The following is an 18483-nucleotide window of genomic DNA, read 5'->3' as shown; positions in this document are numbered from 1 at the left end:
TCAACTAATTATAGCCTATAGTTGAGACAGATTGATCACATGTGGTAAAGACTTGTTCAGTAAAGGATCAAACATTCATCAAATCATCAAATCATCAAATCAAATCTTGCAAAAATTGGGTGAACTATCAAATAATGTCAAACCCTCAGCCAAAAATCTTGGTGTGGTTTTTAATTGGAATTTGTGTTTTGAACCCCAGGTGAAAAAGTTGTCCAGTCTTGTTTTTATCAGCTCAGAAATATGTCAAGTCCTTAATGTCAGCAAAAGATCTCCAGAAACGTATTCATGCCTTCATATCCTCCCGCCTCAATTTCTGTAATTCCTTGTACACGTGTTAGTCAAAAATCAATTCACCGTCTTCAAACAGTTCAACATGCAGCAGTTCGTCTTTCAAAAGGAACTAAAAAATGTCCCCACATCACCCCCAATTTAGCTCATCTACACTGGCTGCCTGTTGATTTTAGGATTGATTTTAAGATTATTTCATTGACTTTTAAAGCACTACATGGACTTGCCCCTCTATATTTCTCTGAGCTTTTATCCCCCTACAAACCTGGTCGCAGTCTAAGATCCTCTGGTAGTGCTCTGTTAGCTGTTCCAAGGACCCGACTGAAAACCAAAGGGGACAGGAAAGGTTTTATTGTGTGATTTTATTTAATTTTAGCTCTGATTTTAAGGGTCTGTTTTATAAGTTTGTAGGGTTTTTAAGCTTTAATTTAATTTAATTTTTAATCGCTTCATTTTACTTTGCACTTCTTATTTTTATTGCCCACTGTAAAGCACTTTGTTACTTGTATTGAAAAGTGCTATATCAATAAAGTATTATTATTATTGTTATTATTATGAGCCTTGTTGGGATGGTAGTATTTAACACTGTTTTTCTGCGTGTTTTTGTGTGTCATTATTTAACATTGAAAAGCTTCATGAAGTAGATGCAAAGAGATGTCAGAATGCATGGTTACTCTACTGCAGAGGAACTTGTTTTTCTACTGTCAAAAAAAATGTCGTGTCAATCTTTCTTGATTGTATCAGTGATGATTTGATGTTTCAACCTCACAGATATGAAGCAATATTTTGTATCGAGTTAATCTCTATTAATTATTCACAAGATACAATTTCAGTCTTTTTTTTTTCCATCAAATGCAAAAAAATATCAATGCTTCCATTTACTTCTCACACCAAGAAAGCTCATTGCAAATCATGTATTTTAATTGTGAAGCTGTGCAGATATAATTCAGCACAGAAGGTAGAGATAAACCAGTCAAACTAAACAAGTTAACATGTTGTTGCCCTTTGTGGGAGCTGTGTTGTCTTTCTGGTTTTACCTAAAACTTGGCCTTTCTCTTATACAGAACCAGTTTTGAAGTTACAACTGACTGTATAAAGTTCGTGACATGATCAGATTCTGTTTCAGGTTCTTACTCTTCAAACTGCAAGCAATGAGTTTATCTCAAATTCAGAGGTACAAATAACATCATAGATATCCAACAGTGGGTTAATAATTTGCAGGTCAAGTATGACAGCTTAAGTTGTTTTTCAGGCGTTGTCTTTCTTTAAAGGACAATAGATTTACTGGAATAACTGTGTACAAGGAAGTACACAGCTCAATTATGTAGGTTGGTATGTGATGCCATCACCAGACTGCAGGTATAAAAGTGCTGGTGCATGTGTTGGACCACACACCACTCCACAAACATGAAGGTCCTGCTGCTCACTCTGCTGCTCCTGCTGTCTAGCACTCAAGGTAAGAGGACTTTGGCTCATGTTTCATTTTTGTATTGTTTTTATGAACTAAAGGAAAGTAGAGTTAAAAAATATTTTCAAATGTTTATTTTATTAAAATGGAAGCTTTTAGATTAATCACTGATGTTTGGCACAAATGGAAGAACATTGTTTTCTCAGCAGTAGAAGAGAAAATACCTCTATTTGGTAATTCCACTAACGGACGAAGTTGAATTAAAAACAGAGCTTTGTTGTAACTGCGTAACTTCATTAAATTGTGTTGAGTGACAACTAATTTGAAGGTTTCTTATCCTGTCATCAGTGCTCTCTATCAGATGTTACACCTGCCACAGTGCAGATGACACCTGTGATTCAACAGCAGCATGCTCAAGTGACGAGTACTTCTGCAAGACTTATAACAACAATGGTAAGTTGGAGGCTTTGTTGTTTGTTTTTCAAAGAACACTGATTTTGGAAAAGTTCAGTCTTTGAATATCTTTGTATTTCTTACAGGTGCTGTTACCCGCTCCTGTGCGAAGTCATGTACAGAGGACAACTCCACATCCTGCTGCAAAGAAGACTATTGCAATGGACCCTAGGGACCACTCAGCTTTCTGATCATTCTGCCTCATCTTAACACAAGAAAAAGAGTCATTGAAATCTAAATGCTGCTGAGGATGACATGGTCATTTGAAAGATTGAAATCCTGTCTTTGATTTGCTTTGCTGTCATGTTTCTATTAATTCTACAAATGTGAAATTGCATAGTCTTATTCCTCATTATTTACTCAACTCTAATGGTCACAACCATGAATTTTGTAATTCACTAGTGCTGGAAGCGGGGCAACTACACACATGCACACAAAGACACACTTAATCCTGTACTGGCTTGATGTCACTTAGTGGGTCACTGCAACAGCGTCTGATATGTGGGTCGCTCTCTGTCTGTGCTGTAACGTAAAGCTGGAAGTCATCTGTATCAAATCATTCAGCAAAAAATGAATAAATCTTTGAAATGAACTCATCAGGTTGTCTCAGCTGTCTTTTGTTGCTGATGATGATGAAACATCTCTCTTATGTGGAGAATTAAAGGGCTCACAAACAGCTAACATATGGACTAGCATACTGTAGCCGACACAGCTAACATACGTTTATAATGGGTTTCTTTTGAGATAGGTTTAACCCGGCCAACTGTTCTCATCTGATGACCAGATTGTCTAATCATCAGATCCCTGTTTTTTTATTCAATCTGCTCTGATCAATATGTACAATCTTATTTATAAGGGATATAATTGAAGTGGTTGAAAATGTACTCCAACAATTTTATGCAAACATATCTACATTACTAGAGAGGACTGGATTTGATTTTTGAAGCTCTGGTGTCATCACGCTTGCGCCAAGGTGGCCAAATGAAATGGCTTTAATATTGAGTTGTTTTTATTTGGTAACCAGGGAAAAATGAAGCATGCGTTTTTAACCCATATGATGACAAACAAATATCTTACTAGTTACCATAAATTGCTTCACTTGTTGATAAAGGGAAGGTCAATTTTGGTATTTGTCATCATTAACCTACATGGGAATATCTTTTAAACGTGCACAACAAAACACAAAAATGATTTACATCAACAGAAATAGCTTCTCTAAAGCTGCCACTGACATGTGCAGCTGGACACATTGCATCTTGCCTGGCAGCATTCATTCACTTGAAGAGGGAGGGACTCCGTCACACCTTGTTACTGTAAGGAAGATACAGTTACCGGCAGCCTGAGCTCATGTCTGGAAATCGAAACACATTCAAGGCCCTTTAATGAAAATGGTGTAAGGGACAATTTAAAACCTTTTGTCTGTTTGTTGTGTCTCAAATAACAAAAGCATCCTTAGCAGACACAAATATGTAATATTCAAACACGGTAATGGACAGACTTGGCTGTAAAACTGAGTGGATTCAGTTTAATTCCAAACTTCACAAATCACTCCACTTATAATCATTCATACTGTTACATCAGCATGAAGATATAGGTCATATGTGTTAATCTCTCCATCTGTTTCTTCCTTACATTAGAGCGGCTCAGACATCAGAGGTGGAAGATTGATGGATTAATAGATAACCTTTTACACTTAATTTGTTATTTGCTGAGACACTTATTTTCCAAATGTTACAAAGATTAAACAAATGAATCCTCACTAAATGTCCTTAGCTGAAAAGCTAAATAAATACATGCAATTTTATTTTTCTCAGTCACTCTTTGGTGACCCCTAAACGTAAAAAAAAAAATCCCTGGTTATGATTTATTGTGGTTGTGTACTTCATTTATCTGTGGTTAACTGAAAGAGTTGTGGCTGCAAAATGGAAGAAGAAGCTTGCTCTATGTTTAGTGTCTTTGCTTGTTTTGATGATGAGTCGACCTGGGCCTGGTTGTTGTTAGTTCTAGGAAGAGTATTCTTCACATCTTACTGAATTTCTTCTTGTCATTTTGACAGTCCTCTCTCTGAACCTTCTCTGGTTCCGTTCCAGCAATGATGTAAACAAACGTTTTTGTGAGCCTGCTCTTTTTATGTTACTGTGCTAATGTGGTATTTGTAACATTTTTGACAATGCATGCAATTCATGAAAAAAACATTAACATATAGCAGATATGAGGCCATGGTGATAATCACACTTAACATTTGTTGCCAGAATATCATCTTAAAGTTGGTGAAGAATGGAGTGGGTGATTATGTGCAGCATTGTCTGTGTAAAGAGATGAGTTGGCTCTGCTGAACAGAGACAGTCAACAATTTCAGAACAATTTTTATCCTTGTAAAATTGCAAATGATTTGAGTATTGCATCATCTTCATTCAATTATATAATTTAAAGATTTAGATGATCTGGAAAATCTCTGCTGTAAAAGGGACAAGGCTGAAAAACCAATACTGGAAGGCTGTGATCTTCAGGCCCTCAGGTGGATTAAAAACAGACATGACTCTGCAGTGGAAATTATGGGTTGAAAATCACCTTCAAAAACCCAAGTGTGAACACTTTTTTTTGCTGCATCACCAAATTCAAAAATGTACCACGCTAAGATAAATCCATACACATAATCCACAAATCGTGATAACTTTGTGACACAGGTGGAAGTTCTGTGGCCTGATGAATCAAAATTTGCTGTTCTTTCTGGTTGTCATAGGGACAACATCCTCTACTCTTAAGTGGAGAGAGACCACCGGGCTTGTTATTTGTGCACAGATCAAAAACCAGTATTGATGTAGCGGATGGTATGGAGATGCATAAGTGCACATGGTATCGGTAGATAATACCACTGGGTACTTCATTGATGCTGAGCAATATACACACTTTAGAAGCATCATATCAGCATTTTTCAGGGATGACCTTACATTTTTCAGCAAGACAATGCCAAACCATGTTCTGCCCATATTACAACAGCATGGCTCTGTAGTAGAAGTGTCCGGGTGCTAAACTGGCCTGCCTGCCTGCCAAAAACTTGGTACAGCATGAAACAAAAATATGACAAAGGAGTCCCAAGACTGTTGAGCGTCTGAAATCCAATATCTGGCAAGATTAGGACAAGCTTGGTTTCACACACAAAACTCCAGAAACTAGTGGCCTCGGTTTTCAAACGTTTACAGTGTTGTTAAAGGAAGAAATGATGCAACACAATGTCTAACTTTTTGGAAATTTGTTGCTGGCATCAAACTTAGATATGATATGATATAACTTATGATATGTTGTCCTTGCACCATTCTCAGTTAAATATAGGGTTTAAATGACTTGCAAGCCATTCTATTTTACTAACATTTAAAACAGTATCCCATCTGTTTTGGAATTGGAGTTGTATATCAGTCAAATGAAATGTTTTGTTATCATAGAATTGTATTTTATTTTATTAAGAATTTTGTTAATATCAGCTCAGAAATGTCCATTAAGTGTTATTTTGAGTGCAGGACTCCTTAAGTGAAGCTTTAACTGAGTAAAGGTTTACAAAGAGCATAGCTTCCCTGTGGAAAAAAGAGAACGATTTAAAACAAAGAGTCATCCTGTTGGTCCACCAATGATGGGCTTGTTGTGAGTTCTGATTTAGCCGGTAGAGTAATGGTGGTCCATCTATTGGATTAGTGGAGGGATTTCACTGTGGTATTAATCTGAGAAGACAGCAGGCGACCCAGGCTGGGCTCACACTCAGCTGTTGTGTCTCTTAGTCTCTCGCTGTCATTCAGGTTGCTTCATCAGACACACGAACACAACCGGGACACCTCTCAGCCTCTCAGTATGAACCTTTTCTGCTTTTCACTGGTAAGATTCACTTTTATTTCTGCATATGACACGCTACATTGAGCTGTTAGGGAAACTCAAACTCTGCAATGTGATGCATATGTGAGCTTGGTCTCTAGCAACACATTTGTTTTTGTCTATCAAAAGATGCTATGAAAGTAAGTGTAGAATAAGCTTTGTATAAGAGTAAGTGTTGGAAATATGTTCAAGGATGTGAACACAGTTATTCAGTCTTTTGATCATCTTCAATCTCACATAAAATGGGTGGCTAAACCTTTAAAGTGACTCCTATATTTGTTGTTGTTGTTGTTTTTGTTGTTGTTGTTTTTGTTGTTGTTGTTGTTGTTGGCAGCCAGATTCTGAACTATGATATGAGGTGAATTGTGTTCAGTTCATGATGCAAAACAACAGAAGAATAGAACAAAAAGGTGTCGATTATGGAAGCGACAACAGCAAAGACAAGCTTGTATTGGCAGGGGCACATGAACGCACATGCACCACTCTCACGTCTCTCGTATGATTCCTGAGAGGCTGCTGCAGCTGTCATGCTACACGTGGGCACGTAGGGCATAAATTCAGGTATTTGTTTTTAGACAGATATTGACAAGTAATCAGGGTTATTACCTCACACCCTGCTGCAGTACTGGCTTGAACAGTGATTGCACTAATTGTCCTTCCCTGATCTCATCTGATTAGTTTCACACACAATGGAATCTTGTGCAAATATTTGATGCTTTTTCGTGCTAATTTGGCACAGTTATGAAAAAGTAATTTCAACAAATGCAGTCAATGAATGAAGACAACGGGTTCTTCTTATATACTAAGAGAACTGAAACCTAAGGAAGCAGATTTGTTCAACGAATGATCATTGTGAACCAAAACACACCTGCTTGTTGCAGCTAAAACGGTTGTGAGCCCAGAGGTGACAGATCATGTATGGAGACACAGCAGCGCTTTCCTAGAAGAAATCCAAGCAAGATGAACTCATTTTAATCTAAACCCTTGCTTGCATCTATGGTTGACTAGCACATTTTAAAAAGCATTGTAGCAGCATTAGCATTGTAATTCTGTATACATATCTCATCCTCAAGCTCTGGTATTGATGCTTTGGGTTAAACTGCTGACTGCCTTGTTTTGGTTAGGTAAGGTACATTATACACTCCTTTTATGCTCTACTTAAAAAAAAAAAACTAAAAAAACAATAACATTTTTATGTCCCTGTTAGTTTTGGAGGTTTCTCTGTGTTGGGAAAAAGCAGTCACTCTCCAGCATAACATTTCCTGACAGACACAAAGTGTGTAAAACCTGCTTATGTGTGCGCCAATGTGTACTTCATCACAAGTACGCATGAGACTTAATCCAGCAAGACAGATTAAATCCATTCATAAATGATGTCTGCTGCCAAATGTGTTAGCAGTGCTGTTTAACACGATTGTGGCTCTGTCTGTCTGTTCACATTGCATCAGGAGGGGTCCATGGACAGCCTGTATGAGGCAGTGCAGAACTCCAGTGATGGTCCACCACCGCCAATCCCCAGCCGTTCCTCCAGTCGCTCATGCAGCCGTTCTTGTAGCCCGGCCGTCCTTCTAGATGAAAACACAAAGTGGCGAGGGTCTGGGAGATCAATTTCTATGGTGAGAGTAACAGAACCTGAAACATAAGACACATGTTGTGCATTTTGTTAATGACAGCCCACGTGAACTATCATGATTGATTGATGTGGGACTTGAGGACTCCAACACACCAGAATGCAACTATGGAACAATGATGATTTCGAAATAGTGAGCTAGTTCACAGATGCTGCTGTGGCCAGGCAATGTAAGCTATATGAAATATTAAATGCCACTAACGTAAAACCAGTTAATCTTAACTAAAGTCTATAAAAGGATTTTTTTATTAATCCAGTTGAATGTCACTGTTCATTTTCCACATTATTCATCTCTAACATCTCAATTGAAATGCTCTGATTTCACTCAGGACATGCCTCAGATGCAGGGGACCGGCTCTAAAAAGAAGAAAAGAAGGTGAGCTCATCCTAGAATTGGATATGCCTATTCTCACAAGCTGCTCTATAAAAGAGACAATGAGAAAAATACTGTAATCCTGCCAGGAATTCAGGCTTGAACTGCATAGCCTTCTTTCTGATTCTTTTATTGGATGTGCGTGCGGCTAAAATCTGCCATGCAAGTAAAAAGGCTTTCCCATATATGGCTTGAAAGGCTCCCTGTTTATTTTCACAGAGGGTTAATACTTTAAACCCTTCCTGCAGCAGAGCAGACAGGCTTTTCAGCAGCATTCCTCTCATCAACCTTATCTTTTTTTCTTTTTATACAATACTTTATGAAAAGAAACTGACTGCCCATTGGAAGCAATGAATACAAAAAATGTATGCATATATTGTTAAGTTTGATTGGTAGTGTTTTTTTTCTTTTGGGAAGAAGGGCCCTGCAGACGAGCCACCAGAAAGCAGCTTACGGCTCTGGGCTTGTTGAACTAAGCCGATTCAAGGCCCACCTATAAGCCCACAGTCCTTTCAACACCTTCACTTCCCTGACTTTACTTTGGAAGCAATACAACTTTAGTGTCACATGATGGTCTCTCAGTCCATAGAAAAAGTAGACCTCAGTATTAAACCTTATGTTCTATGATTTGTGTCACTTCTTATAGCAAGTTTCTATCTTATATTGGTGACTATCCAGCATACAAACAATCATAACTTTGAGGTTGTTGTGTTTTGTTATTAAGGCTTGAATGCATCATCTCTCACACAAGCATTAGAAGCAGCATCAGGTTCCTTCACTTTGTTTTGTTTTACTTTCAGAACACATATAACCAAGTCTGCATCAGATAATGAAACCCTTGGTGAGTAGAAACATTTTCAAAAAGCTAGGTATGTGATAATACTGCGTTAGGTGTTTTATTGGAATAATAACATAATTGCCACTGATGCCTTCACCTGAATCATAAACCCCAGAATGTCTAGAGTAAAATCATTCATCTTTATGGAAGCTAAAAAAAAAAACCTTTTGTCTCTGATTTAGATTTAAACCTTTAGTAATCTACTAGCTGCATGTCTGTGACTTAGGAAACAATTTCTGTGACCTCCATCCACTCCGACTTTTCACTTAAAATCCTCAATGTTTGTGATTGGTCTCCCTTTATGGCAGATAACCCCAGCTGTAATACTGCAGTTTGGCAGCCTGCCAAGAGCCCGGAAGATTTAATCCACATCACCAAAAATCACAATGAAGGTAAATAGGAAATAAATGGGTCAAGCTCATCTATATGCCAGTGTTCATTTAGGCTCTAGCAGGACATCTGAGGTCATGATCAAGCCATAAATTATTCAATAATGTGACATTGGCCTGGAAAGAATTTGCACAATATTAAACACAAAGCAGAGGTGCCTCTTATTTTTTTATGTCTTGAGATTTGCACTTTGAATTATTCCAAAACCAGTGACTCATCACACAACTCTTAATTTAAGTTGGTGTGGAATGTAACCCTGCTGGATATACAGGCCTCATATTTCCTTCACATGTTCTTTTGGCCGTGTGGAAACAGTATAAACAGGAGCAAGCAAAAGCTTCTACAGCTGCTTTAAGAGAGACTTAAAAGGCACACCTGTCCTTGAATCCACATCACACAAATCACATAGATGTGAACAAACAAGCTTCTTTATTCAATGATTGCCTTTGGGTTTGGTTTTACTTTTGGTTTGACATTGTTCCTCTCACCTGATAAGGTAAATATCTTACATTCTTGTGTCTCCCTAGAGACGAGAAGAGCTAAACACAGGACAGAAACCAAAGAGAGGAAAGGAGCTCATCATTCTGGCACAAAGAAAAAGGAGAAGCCGACCGCAAGCCAGGTCAGAATGAAAATATATCTCATTCAAGAGATATTTTCTATGCCTGAGTCTAATGTGTCTAATTATGTGACATTACAGAGGTATTTTAAATGCCTTAAGCGCTTGGTAATGTAGGGCATAGGCGTGTGTGACAAAAATAAAACAAGGGCCAAGGGCTTTACTTATTGAAGGTAAACACAGAGGAATGTGGATGATCAAGTTTTGGTCCTTTGTGCGCTGCATGTGATTAAAGTTGGAAAAAAAAACGCCCTAAAACAATTAATCCTTAAACACAGGGTGACTCATCTGACCTAACCTAATTCTGGACTTAATTAAAATGGACTGCTTCCTGCATTGAAGCCTGAGTTTAAAGCTGTCAAAGCTGTCCCCTGCTTTTTATTCTTTTTTTTTACAGAGATATGATAATTTACCACAGAGTCTGACTTGTACGTTACCCATGATCAAACTTGATGACTTACAGTATTGTATTGCCACGCTGTAATGTAATGGTAGTTGTCACTATGTTAGCTTGAGCTGTTAGCCTCAAGCAAAATTGAAGACACAAAGGTCTGCCAGATTTTCAATTTTTTTTTTGTTTAGTTCTTTGTTTTTGGGTGTGGGTCTGTGTTTGTATGTGTGTGCGGGGGGGATAATATGACAGAGCAGTGACAAGCTGCCATCTGCCATAATGGTGCAGTTATTTCACACAAATGCTGATTGGGTTTTAATACAGGGCAGATGTTCCAAAGAGGGGTACTGCTCTCTGTGTAATCTCAGAACCACATGGCAGAGAACAAAATACTCTGAGGACTATTGTTGTGTATTGGGTGGGGAAGGTTAAGAGGCCTTATGCACGAGTCAACCAGCTTCTGACCTATGCCTGTCATAGTTGTGGATCAGCAGATAATCAGAGCGCAAGGAAAAAGAAAGGATTCACAGGGAATGCTAGAAGCTCTGAAACAAAACAGTGCTCTGAGCTAACATCAGCATGCTATTTTTCCTAAAAAGAAACGTGAGTCCTATACCATTTTAAACACCATAGTTTCACATCTAAGCATGCTAATATGAACATAATATTAATAAACACACAGAACAACTGAAGCTGATGGAACTTTAATAGGCCTAGTTGGACTAAGTGCTGGGCTAATGTTAGCTTTGACCTTATGATAGTACTGATGGTATTGGCTAAGTTTTGCACAAGAGGCACAAGAAAACAGGGCGCTTGGCTCTCAGTAAGAAACTAGAGAAGATAGCATGTGAAGGAAAAGGTATAAATTGGGGTTTTGTGTTGACATTTTCCAGGGTGTCCACACCATTGGTGTGTCTACAGAGTCTAAACCTCCTGTCAAAAGAAGCCAAAAGCCTGGAAAGAAACCAGCTGTAAAGAGTGGAAAAGAAGCGCCAAAGAAAACTCAGAACTCCACAGGTGAGAGCATTTTTCAGGACTTCCACACATGGTTGATTTCCCTCTTTCTAGAGCAATGTTCTCTGTGACCTCTCTGTGATCGGTATGATTCAGTGTCTAAACTATGACTGGATCAGGTTTGTGCTTACAGTAGCAGAAGAGGCCCTTTTTTATTCGTCAAATGCAAATTTAGTCCATGACTTTACTGGTCTGAAGACGGCTAAATTATACTTCTGGTTTTTGGTGTTGCAACATAGATTTCTGTGATTTCCCCACAGTGTAGGTACAAAAAGGAGTGTGTTATAGTATAGTGAACAAGAACACACATAATAAAGGCAAAGGTCAACACTGCAAGAACTCTGTTTGGCCTACTTGGCTATTATGATATTTTATTTGACTATCTATTGATTGCTGATATGATATGGAAAGTGTGAAAACTCACAGAGTCCTCCTTTGTCTGACATAGCAAATTTTGTGCAAATTGGGCTCTTCGGTTCCTTTTTTTATTTGTAATTCCAAGTAAGTTAGACTGAGAGACTACTGTGAATTTATCTGCTTTTAAACATAAATTTATCATGTGGTTTTGATTTGGTGTAACCATTCTCAGAGGGAAGAAAATTTGATGGACTGTTAGAACTACCAACCACTGTATCATGGCTGCAGTGATCAGTTCTGATGGTATCAATTGATAATACGTCAATTCTGTATTTTCTTCTGTCCTCTCTCAGTGCATTCCCCATCATGTGTGATGAGCCAACAAACGGGACACCAGCATCTGGATGTGCCATTCAGGTCAGACAGGAGACTCTACCAAGGCAAGTCCTCCACCCTCCCCGCTCAAGAGAACACAACCCCGGGTAAATGCACAGAAGCGGCCACCCTACCTGGTGGAGCAACACCCACCCACACCTACCACCAGCGTTGGAGCAACCCAGGTGACACCAGTCCTGCATGGGGGGCCGTCCAGCACACATGCCGCAGACCGCTCACGGAGTATCGTGTGTACTCCCATGACTTCTCCACACCGAATGAGAAGGAGTGGGAGGGAAGAGAGGAGCAAGGGACGGCCCATGATGGAAGTTGTCAGCAGGACTGTAAACCCGAGATTCCCCCGAAGGTGTCACGATCTATCACAGACCTGGATCAATTGAAATCAAATGTGAGTTCATGCTGGTGGCAAAAGTTTCTGCTCCACCATTTAGGTTTTTGAAAATTGAATTAAGTTCTTGCAGTATATATAAAGCTTTCTTTCTTTCTTTCTTTCTTTCTTTCTTTCTTTCACTTTAGTTTCTGCTCCACTATTTAGGTTTTGAAATTTTATATTTTTATATTTATTTACTTTTCGTGCACCTTTACACCTTGGGTACACACCTTTCTTGTTTGTGAAGCATTTCTGCACTTCATGTTGTTACATTGTGTTCAAGCACATATCTGATAGAATTTTCATTTAAACGTGAAATTTGCAGCGTCGATACTTATTCAATCAATTTCCATTGAACTCACAGCTCTCATACTTGCGCGCTTTCAGTTCGTTCCTTGACAGAATAGCATGTCAAACAATTACTCTGAGCTTACTATATCGGTGTAGGTCAACTGTACAGGTCAGTGTCTTTGCGTGCTCTTGACATCTCTCAGAACATAAGACCTCTGCTGATAGCCAGGGAGCACGTGCAGCGTTTGACGTGTGACACTGAGCAGTTCATAAGGCTTAACATGACTTGGGAGAAAATTGACAAGGATGGAAAGGATGATCTGGTGGACAGATTACAAGACCCCTATGGATCTACAGTGTAGTGTCATTGGATCTCAGGGGCAAAATGTCATTTCATTGAACATGAAGCCTCTTAAGAGCAGAGAAAGATGATACAGAGGTCAGAACCCTATCTATGTTTTTCCTCATGGCTTAAGAGGACATGAAACAGATAATCAAAGTCTGATCTGCTCCTCTCTTTAAAATGAGCACTGTATCAATGAGATTTCTAACATGACATACATTTAAAATATATATGATTGGATTAACTAGAAACGTGATGCTGTATCCTTTAACATCTCAATTCTTCCCTCTTGTCTGGTGATGTGAAACTATTTCAAACTAAATCTGAGGGATAATTCTGCCCATATTTCTAGAAAAGCTCTCTTACAGTGGTTTAGAGAATTTCAACAAAGATCAGGTAACTTTTTCAAATTCTGGATATCTGATTTTGAGCTCTGTAGATGAACAACTGCTTCTCCTGGAAGACTCTGAAGTAATAGATTAGAAGCCTTAATCTGGATTGACATGAGTTTACGGCTGATTGCAAGCAGCAGGATTAGGCAATGGCTTTGTCTTTAGAATTCCCTTTTCCACAACAGACCGACTGAAATGCAGCGATGTAAACACTGTGGCAAATCCCCACATGACAACACCAGAGCAGTGATGAACAACAACAGAGGCCTCTTTTTTTACAGCCATACTGCTGTGTCCAATCCCAAGATTCAACAAGAAAGCCATGTTCTTAAAGGTTACAGGTGTTTTTCATTTTTGAATGACTGATGTAAATCTTCCTGTCTGAGGGTTTCATAAACAGAGAATAATACGTGTCCACATCCGTATAGAGAGGTACAAACCAATATGTGTTTCAACACAACAAAGCTTCCACTTTGAGCTGTTCCTCTGACACAAACAAAACTTCCTCAAAAGCATTCACCCCACATGAAGAAATGAACTTTTGAATAATTACTCTAGCACATTTTACCATAACCAAGTTCCCCCTTTTCTGTTTTAATGGAAATTTTGTGATGATGAACTAAAAATTGTGTCGATAATAATTAAATATTTTATATTTCTATTGTTTGGTAGTTCATGAAGATGTATCCCTTCACCTGACACATCATCTCTCATTGCAGTGTTGATTTAATTGAATTTTAGTTGGTAAAAAAAAAAAAAAAGAACAAGCTCATCTTCTTCAAGATGTTTCACATTTAACAAAAAACGACGACTACTACAATTCTTCAAGACCTAAATGCAGCTGTTCCTGGAAGTGGTTGTCGATGTTTTCATCAAGTAGGCCACAAAATGCAAACCCAAGCACTTGTTTTTTCCCTTTCAAAGCGATACTGCATGAAGAAAGACAATGCCAATTGCCTCACATCCTGTGTGCTGTGAGGAAGTGAGCCAGTCAGCCCATCACACAGACAGCCCCAGTGTTAGTTAACACTTCACTGTCAGGAGAGTGGGTGTTAAGAAAAGAGAAGAACAAGAACTAAGAATTGACTTTTAAAACAGAAGACAATGTTACATAGGGCGGCATCCAATGTGTCAGACAAAGCAAAGAGCAGCAAGCCGAAGGTAGGTGAAAAAACAAAATGAACGAATGTCAAGTGTGATGTAGGAGTCATGAAGGTGATGACAGTTTGAAGGAGGCAATGTCCAGTGTGACTTTTGCCACAGATGCTTCTTAAATGTACTTAAAAAAAAGTAGAGGAAGAAAGCTACAAAACAAGAGCTGAATTAAATGTGTAGAGGATGTTATTCTAAAGGATGTAAAGGTGAAAATACATTGTGCAAAATACTGATTGGACACTGAATGTTTAGTCGACACAAAGAGATGGTTTTCAGGTGAATTTTCATGATAGAAATGAAATACAAATACTGTTTTTTATTACAGTAATACATTTTTGGGGTTGGGTAAGGCTTCAAATGCAACCCTTTAATTCTGCCTTTAATTCTGCTGCTGCTGCTGCTAAAGTGTGGCCCTGTCAGACAACACTCCATGAAATCAATCTACAGAGGGCTGTCTAGGACTGTGGAGCTCATATTTAACCAGGATTTCCAGGGATTATTCATTTATATAATTATTCTGGAGCTCTTCTGTGGAGCTGGCGGGGGAGTTGGAGGAGATTATAATAACTTTCAGTTTTATGAAAAATTTTGAAAAAATAAAAAGAAGAGAATTAAAACGAAGGCAGAGTATGGTATTCATGAGGGCATATCAGCAGTTTTATAAAGACACGCTGTTTTAATTCCTCTTTTTATCTGCTCATAAAAGCCTGCTCTACTGACAGATACTCTCTGCTGCCACAGAACTGCTGATTTTACTCATGATTACTACTACATTAAAAATTCAATAGCTTTTATTTTAAAACAGTCTCATAACAGAGTTAGTTTCTATATAATGGATCTGCAGACAACTAAATCCACTGCAAACCTTCAATTATACCTCATCATTATTAAAGATCCTCTGGGGTCTTCAAGGACTTTTGATGATTGAGACACCTTGAACAAAGACAAGGACTGCTGCAATGTCTTCATGTGATGAAATGCTGTTATACTTTGCAACACAGTCGGTCACAGTTTTCTCAAATGCACCCTTTGTCTTTGAATCTCCATAGCGCTCCACCAGCTTTGGCAAGTTTGAGGGTCTCAGACATCCGACAACACAAGCCAAGCCAGAGGAAAATGGAACAACCGTGGTATGTAGATTTGTTTGATGAGATTTAATTTAATTGATGGCAAAAAATGTCATGTAGTTGCGAGAGGAATAGCAACTTGTGTTCAACATTTAAAGCATTAATAGAGACTTCTTTTAAAGATATGCCTGTTGTGAGAGTGGTTGATTTGGGTAGATGGAAAAAACAGGGTGCTGCAGGATGCTGCATTTTAATAAAATCATGCATCACAAAATAAGGTTAATTTCGTTGAAGTGGAAATTTAACGTTTTGCACATGAGACAATAAGACATGGAGGAATATTAGTAAGCGTATTTGAGATGTATTTGTCTTAATAATCTATGTGTTACAGTTCATGTACTGAATATGTCTTCTCCACACAGCTTACAGAAGAATGTGAGAGTTCAGAACCAAATAAATCAGCTGGAATTGGGAAGAAGATGAAGGCAATCTCACTGACCATGCGCAGAAAAATGGGCAAAAAACATGCCAAGTCTTTTTCAGAGGAGACGGTAAGTCCCTGGACACAGGCACACACACACACATACACACACAAACACAGCTCTGTTATTATCAGGTAGATGGGATAGTACTTTTATTCATTCATGCCGACAAATAATTTATCCAAGGGTAAAGATACTGGCTTTGTGATCATAAATCAAACAAAGTGTGAGAACAAATGATCAAACAATTTCCCTCTTTCAGCAACAACAGTCCAGACTTGTCACCAATCAACGTCACTCACATTCAGAGCAAACCTGTTTTTCTCAAGAGTCTTATCACTTTCATCTTCTTGTAAACCCACATCCTTAAACACCACGCTGCTGCAGTTTTTAAGTGATGCGCTTCACTGTGGCCTCCATCTGAAAAAGTCTTGCTGCAGTCTGTGTATTACTGAAACAGAGATGGAGAGATAAAATGAGTCACCTTGAAACCTTCACAGCCCACGTCACCATCCAAAGTTCCCATTCAGGGGTGGATTTTTAACTTACTATGAATTTACTGGACAACTTAAGCAACATTTGCTTTCAGGTATTTCATCGATGATTGATGACAATACGTCTTTTTCCACACAGGGTGATGACATTGACAAAGATCCAGAGGCAGAGACGGAGAGCAGCACTCCAGCTGAGAAAAACTCTGCAAAGACGAGCAACTCCTTAGAAAGTCTCTACAGCGGCCAGAGCTCCTCTAGTAAGTACCTACGTATTCAGCCTATAGCAAAGGGAGCTGGATTGTTTTTTATCCCTCATTTTGATTAATGTGTGAACCCACAAAAAAAGATGTGGGAGTCCACAACAGTGTAACTACATTGTTGTTGTGTTTGCGGGTTCAGGTGGTGTAACCAGTGAATCCAATGGATCTGGTCAGAGGGACAGTCTGAGACTGGAAGAGGATGGCTCCTATCAGGGACAGTTCTCTGGCAGAGCTCGCGTCCACACAGACTTTGTTCCAAGCCCGTATGACACAGATTCCCTCAAACTCAAGGTGAGAAACAACACTGTACACCATTCTTAGAGCTTCATGCAAATGATCCCTTTGACTCATCATGATTCTGTCATGTAGAGGAAGGTAATGCGAATTCCAAGCGAACAAAACATAATAAGCACATTTGCATATCAGCGTTATCTCCATGATGTAAAAACCATTCACTGTATTTTTTTCTTTAGGTTGGTGACATCATCAATATCATTAGTAAGCCGCCAATGGGAATCTGGACAGGCATGCTAAACAACAAAGTGGGCAACTTCAAGTTCATCTATGTGGACATTTTGGTGGATAAAGAGGAAGAACAAGAGGCTCCTAAAGTCAGACAACAGAAGCTTTGCAGAAGACCTCGGCCTAAAACATTGCTGGAGTTACTGGAGCGACTGAATCTGGAGGTGAGGAGGGGGTTTACCCACCTGGGAATGCTTACTGGTTTCAGTATTGAGGGAGGAGTGTCAAACAATCACTACAGGGAAAAGTATTTGGTTGACTCCTCTTTTTTGCATCTAACATGATGTACACAGGCTGTGTCAATGCTGCACAATTAATTTAAGATTTTAATGAGTATCGTACCAGCCGTAAATGTTGCTGAACTTTCATGATCCAAGATACATACAGGCAAAGTATCCTACATTTCTTAAGTCTCTGTTGACTCCAATAGTAAACATTGTTTGCAATATATGATCTGAAACTTGATGTGTACAGATGAAAGCTGAATATGTATGCCACTGGAGTTTTTACTCAGTATGCAATGTGTGTTGAAGATGTTGGTTCTTGTTGTTACAGGAGTATGCTTCTGCCTTGCTGCTAAATGGCTATCAGACAGTGGAAGACCTGCTACACTTAAAGGAGAAACACCTAATTGAGCTAAATGTAAAAGACCCAGAGCACAGACTGCGACTTCTAGCTGCTGCTGAATGCCGCTACACAGAAGGTGAGGAACACTTCAAGTAATGACTAAGGATTGATGACAAACTGATAAAATGACTTGTCTTTAATACAACTCCGTGCCAATACCTACAGTTGTGCTCATAAGTTTAAATACCCCGGCAGAATTTATGGTTTCTTGGGTAGCTTCTGTTGTCTTTAGGATATAAAAAGAGTAAACACAGGTGTTTGATAAAATTTTGCTTCACTCAACCACTAACCAAGAGTGAAAAAAAAGTTGTTATCTTATCATTCATATTCTCTGAAAAATGGCCAAAAAAATCACAAATTCTGCAAGGGTATGTAAACGTATGAGCACAACTGTATATCTGGTGTTATTGCCTTCCAGCTTTCAAACACTAGTACTCAACAGATCATTTTTCTGCATTG

The 18483-nt window shown here is 38.7% G+C and overlaps 1 protein-coding gene and 1 long non-coding RNA gene across 2 annotated transcripts in view; both read left to right on the top strand.

Moving 5' to 3' along the window:
- The window catches only part of samsn1a (SAM domain, SH3 domain and nuclear localisation signals 1a), a 35835-nt gene that overhangs the window by 15643 nt on the left and 1709 nt on the right, over positions 1 to 18483 (top strand). Inside the window, exons 2-14 of the mRNA XM_034701490.1 lie at positions 7462 to 7629; positions 7973 to 8019; positions 8817 to 8857; positions 9163 to 9246; positions 9772 to 9866; positions 11148 to 11271; positions 11979 to 12409; positions 15622 to 15702; positions 16062 to 16190; positions 16755 to 16872; positions 17015 to 17166; positions 17349 to 17561; positions 17953 to 18100. Of these exons, the coding sequence (XP_034557381.1) occupies positions 7462 to 7629; positions 7973 to 8019; positions 8817 to 8857; positions 9163 to 9246; positions 9772 to 9866; positions 11148 to 11271; positions 11979 to 12409; positions 15622 to 15702; positions 16062 to 16190; positions 16755 to 16872; positions 17015 to 17166; positions 17349 to 17561; positions 17953 to 18100 (1831 nt within the window). The remainder of the gene's footprint in view (positions 1 to 7461; positions 7630 to 7972; positions 8020 to 8816; positions 8858 to 9162; positions 9247 to 9771; positions 9867 to 11147; positions 11272 to 11978; positions 12410 to 15621; positions 15703 to 16061; positions 16191 to 16754; positions 16873 to 17014; positions 17167 to 17348; positions 17562 to 17952; positions 18101 to 18483) is intronic.
- On the top strand, positions 1691 to 2741 carry LOC117825585. Its single transcript, XR_004633872.1, has 3 exons — positions 1691 to 1744; positions 2045 to 2149; positions 2236 to 2741. It is a non-coding gene; the product is annotated as an uncharacterized LOC117825585 (long non-coding RNA).

The sequence above is a fragment of the Notolabrus celidotus genome, chromosome 14 (genome assembly GCF_009762535.1).
Source record: "Notolabrus celidotus isolate fNotCel1 chromosome 14, fNotCel1.pri, whole genome shotgun sequence".
Classification (NCBI taxonomy): domain Eukaryota; kingdom Metazoa; phylum Chordata; class Actinopteri; order Labriformes; family Labridae; genus Notolabrus; species Notolabrus celidotus.
The sequence above is the reverse complement of the archived record's forward strand: the minus strand, read 5'-3'. Positions and strand labels throughout refer to the sequence as shown.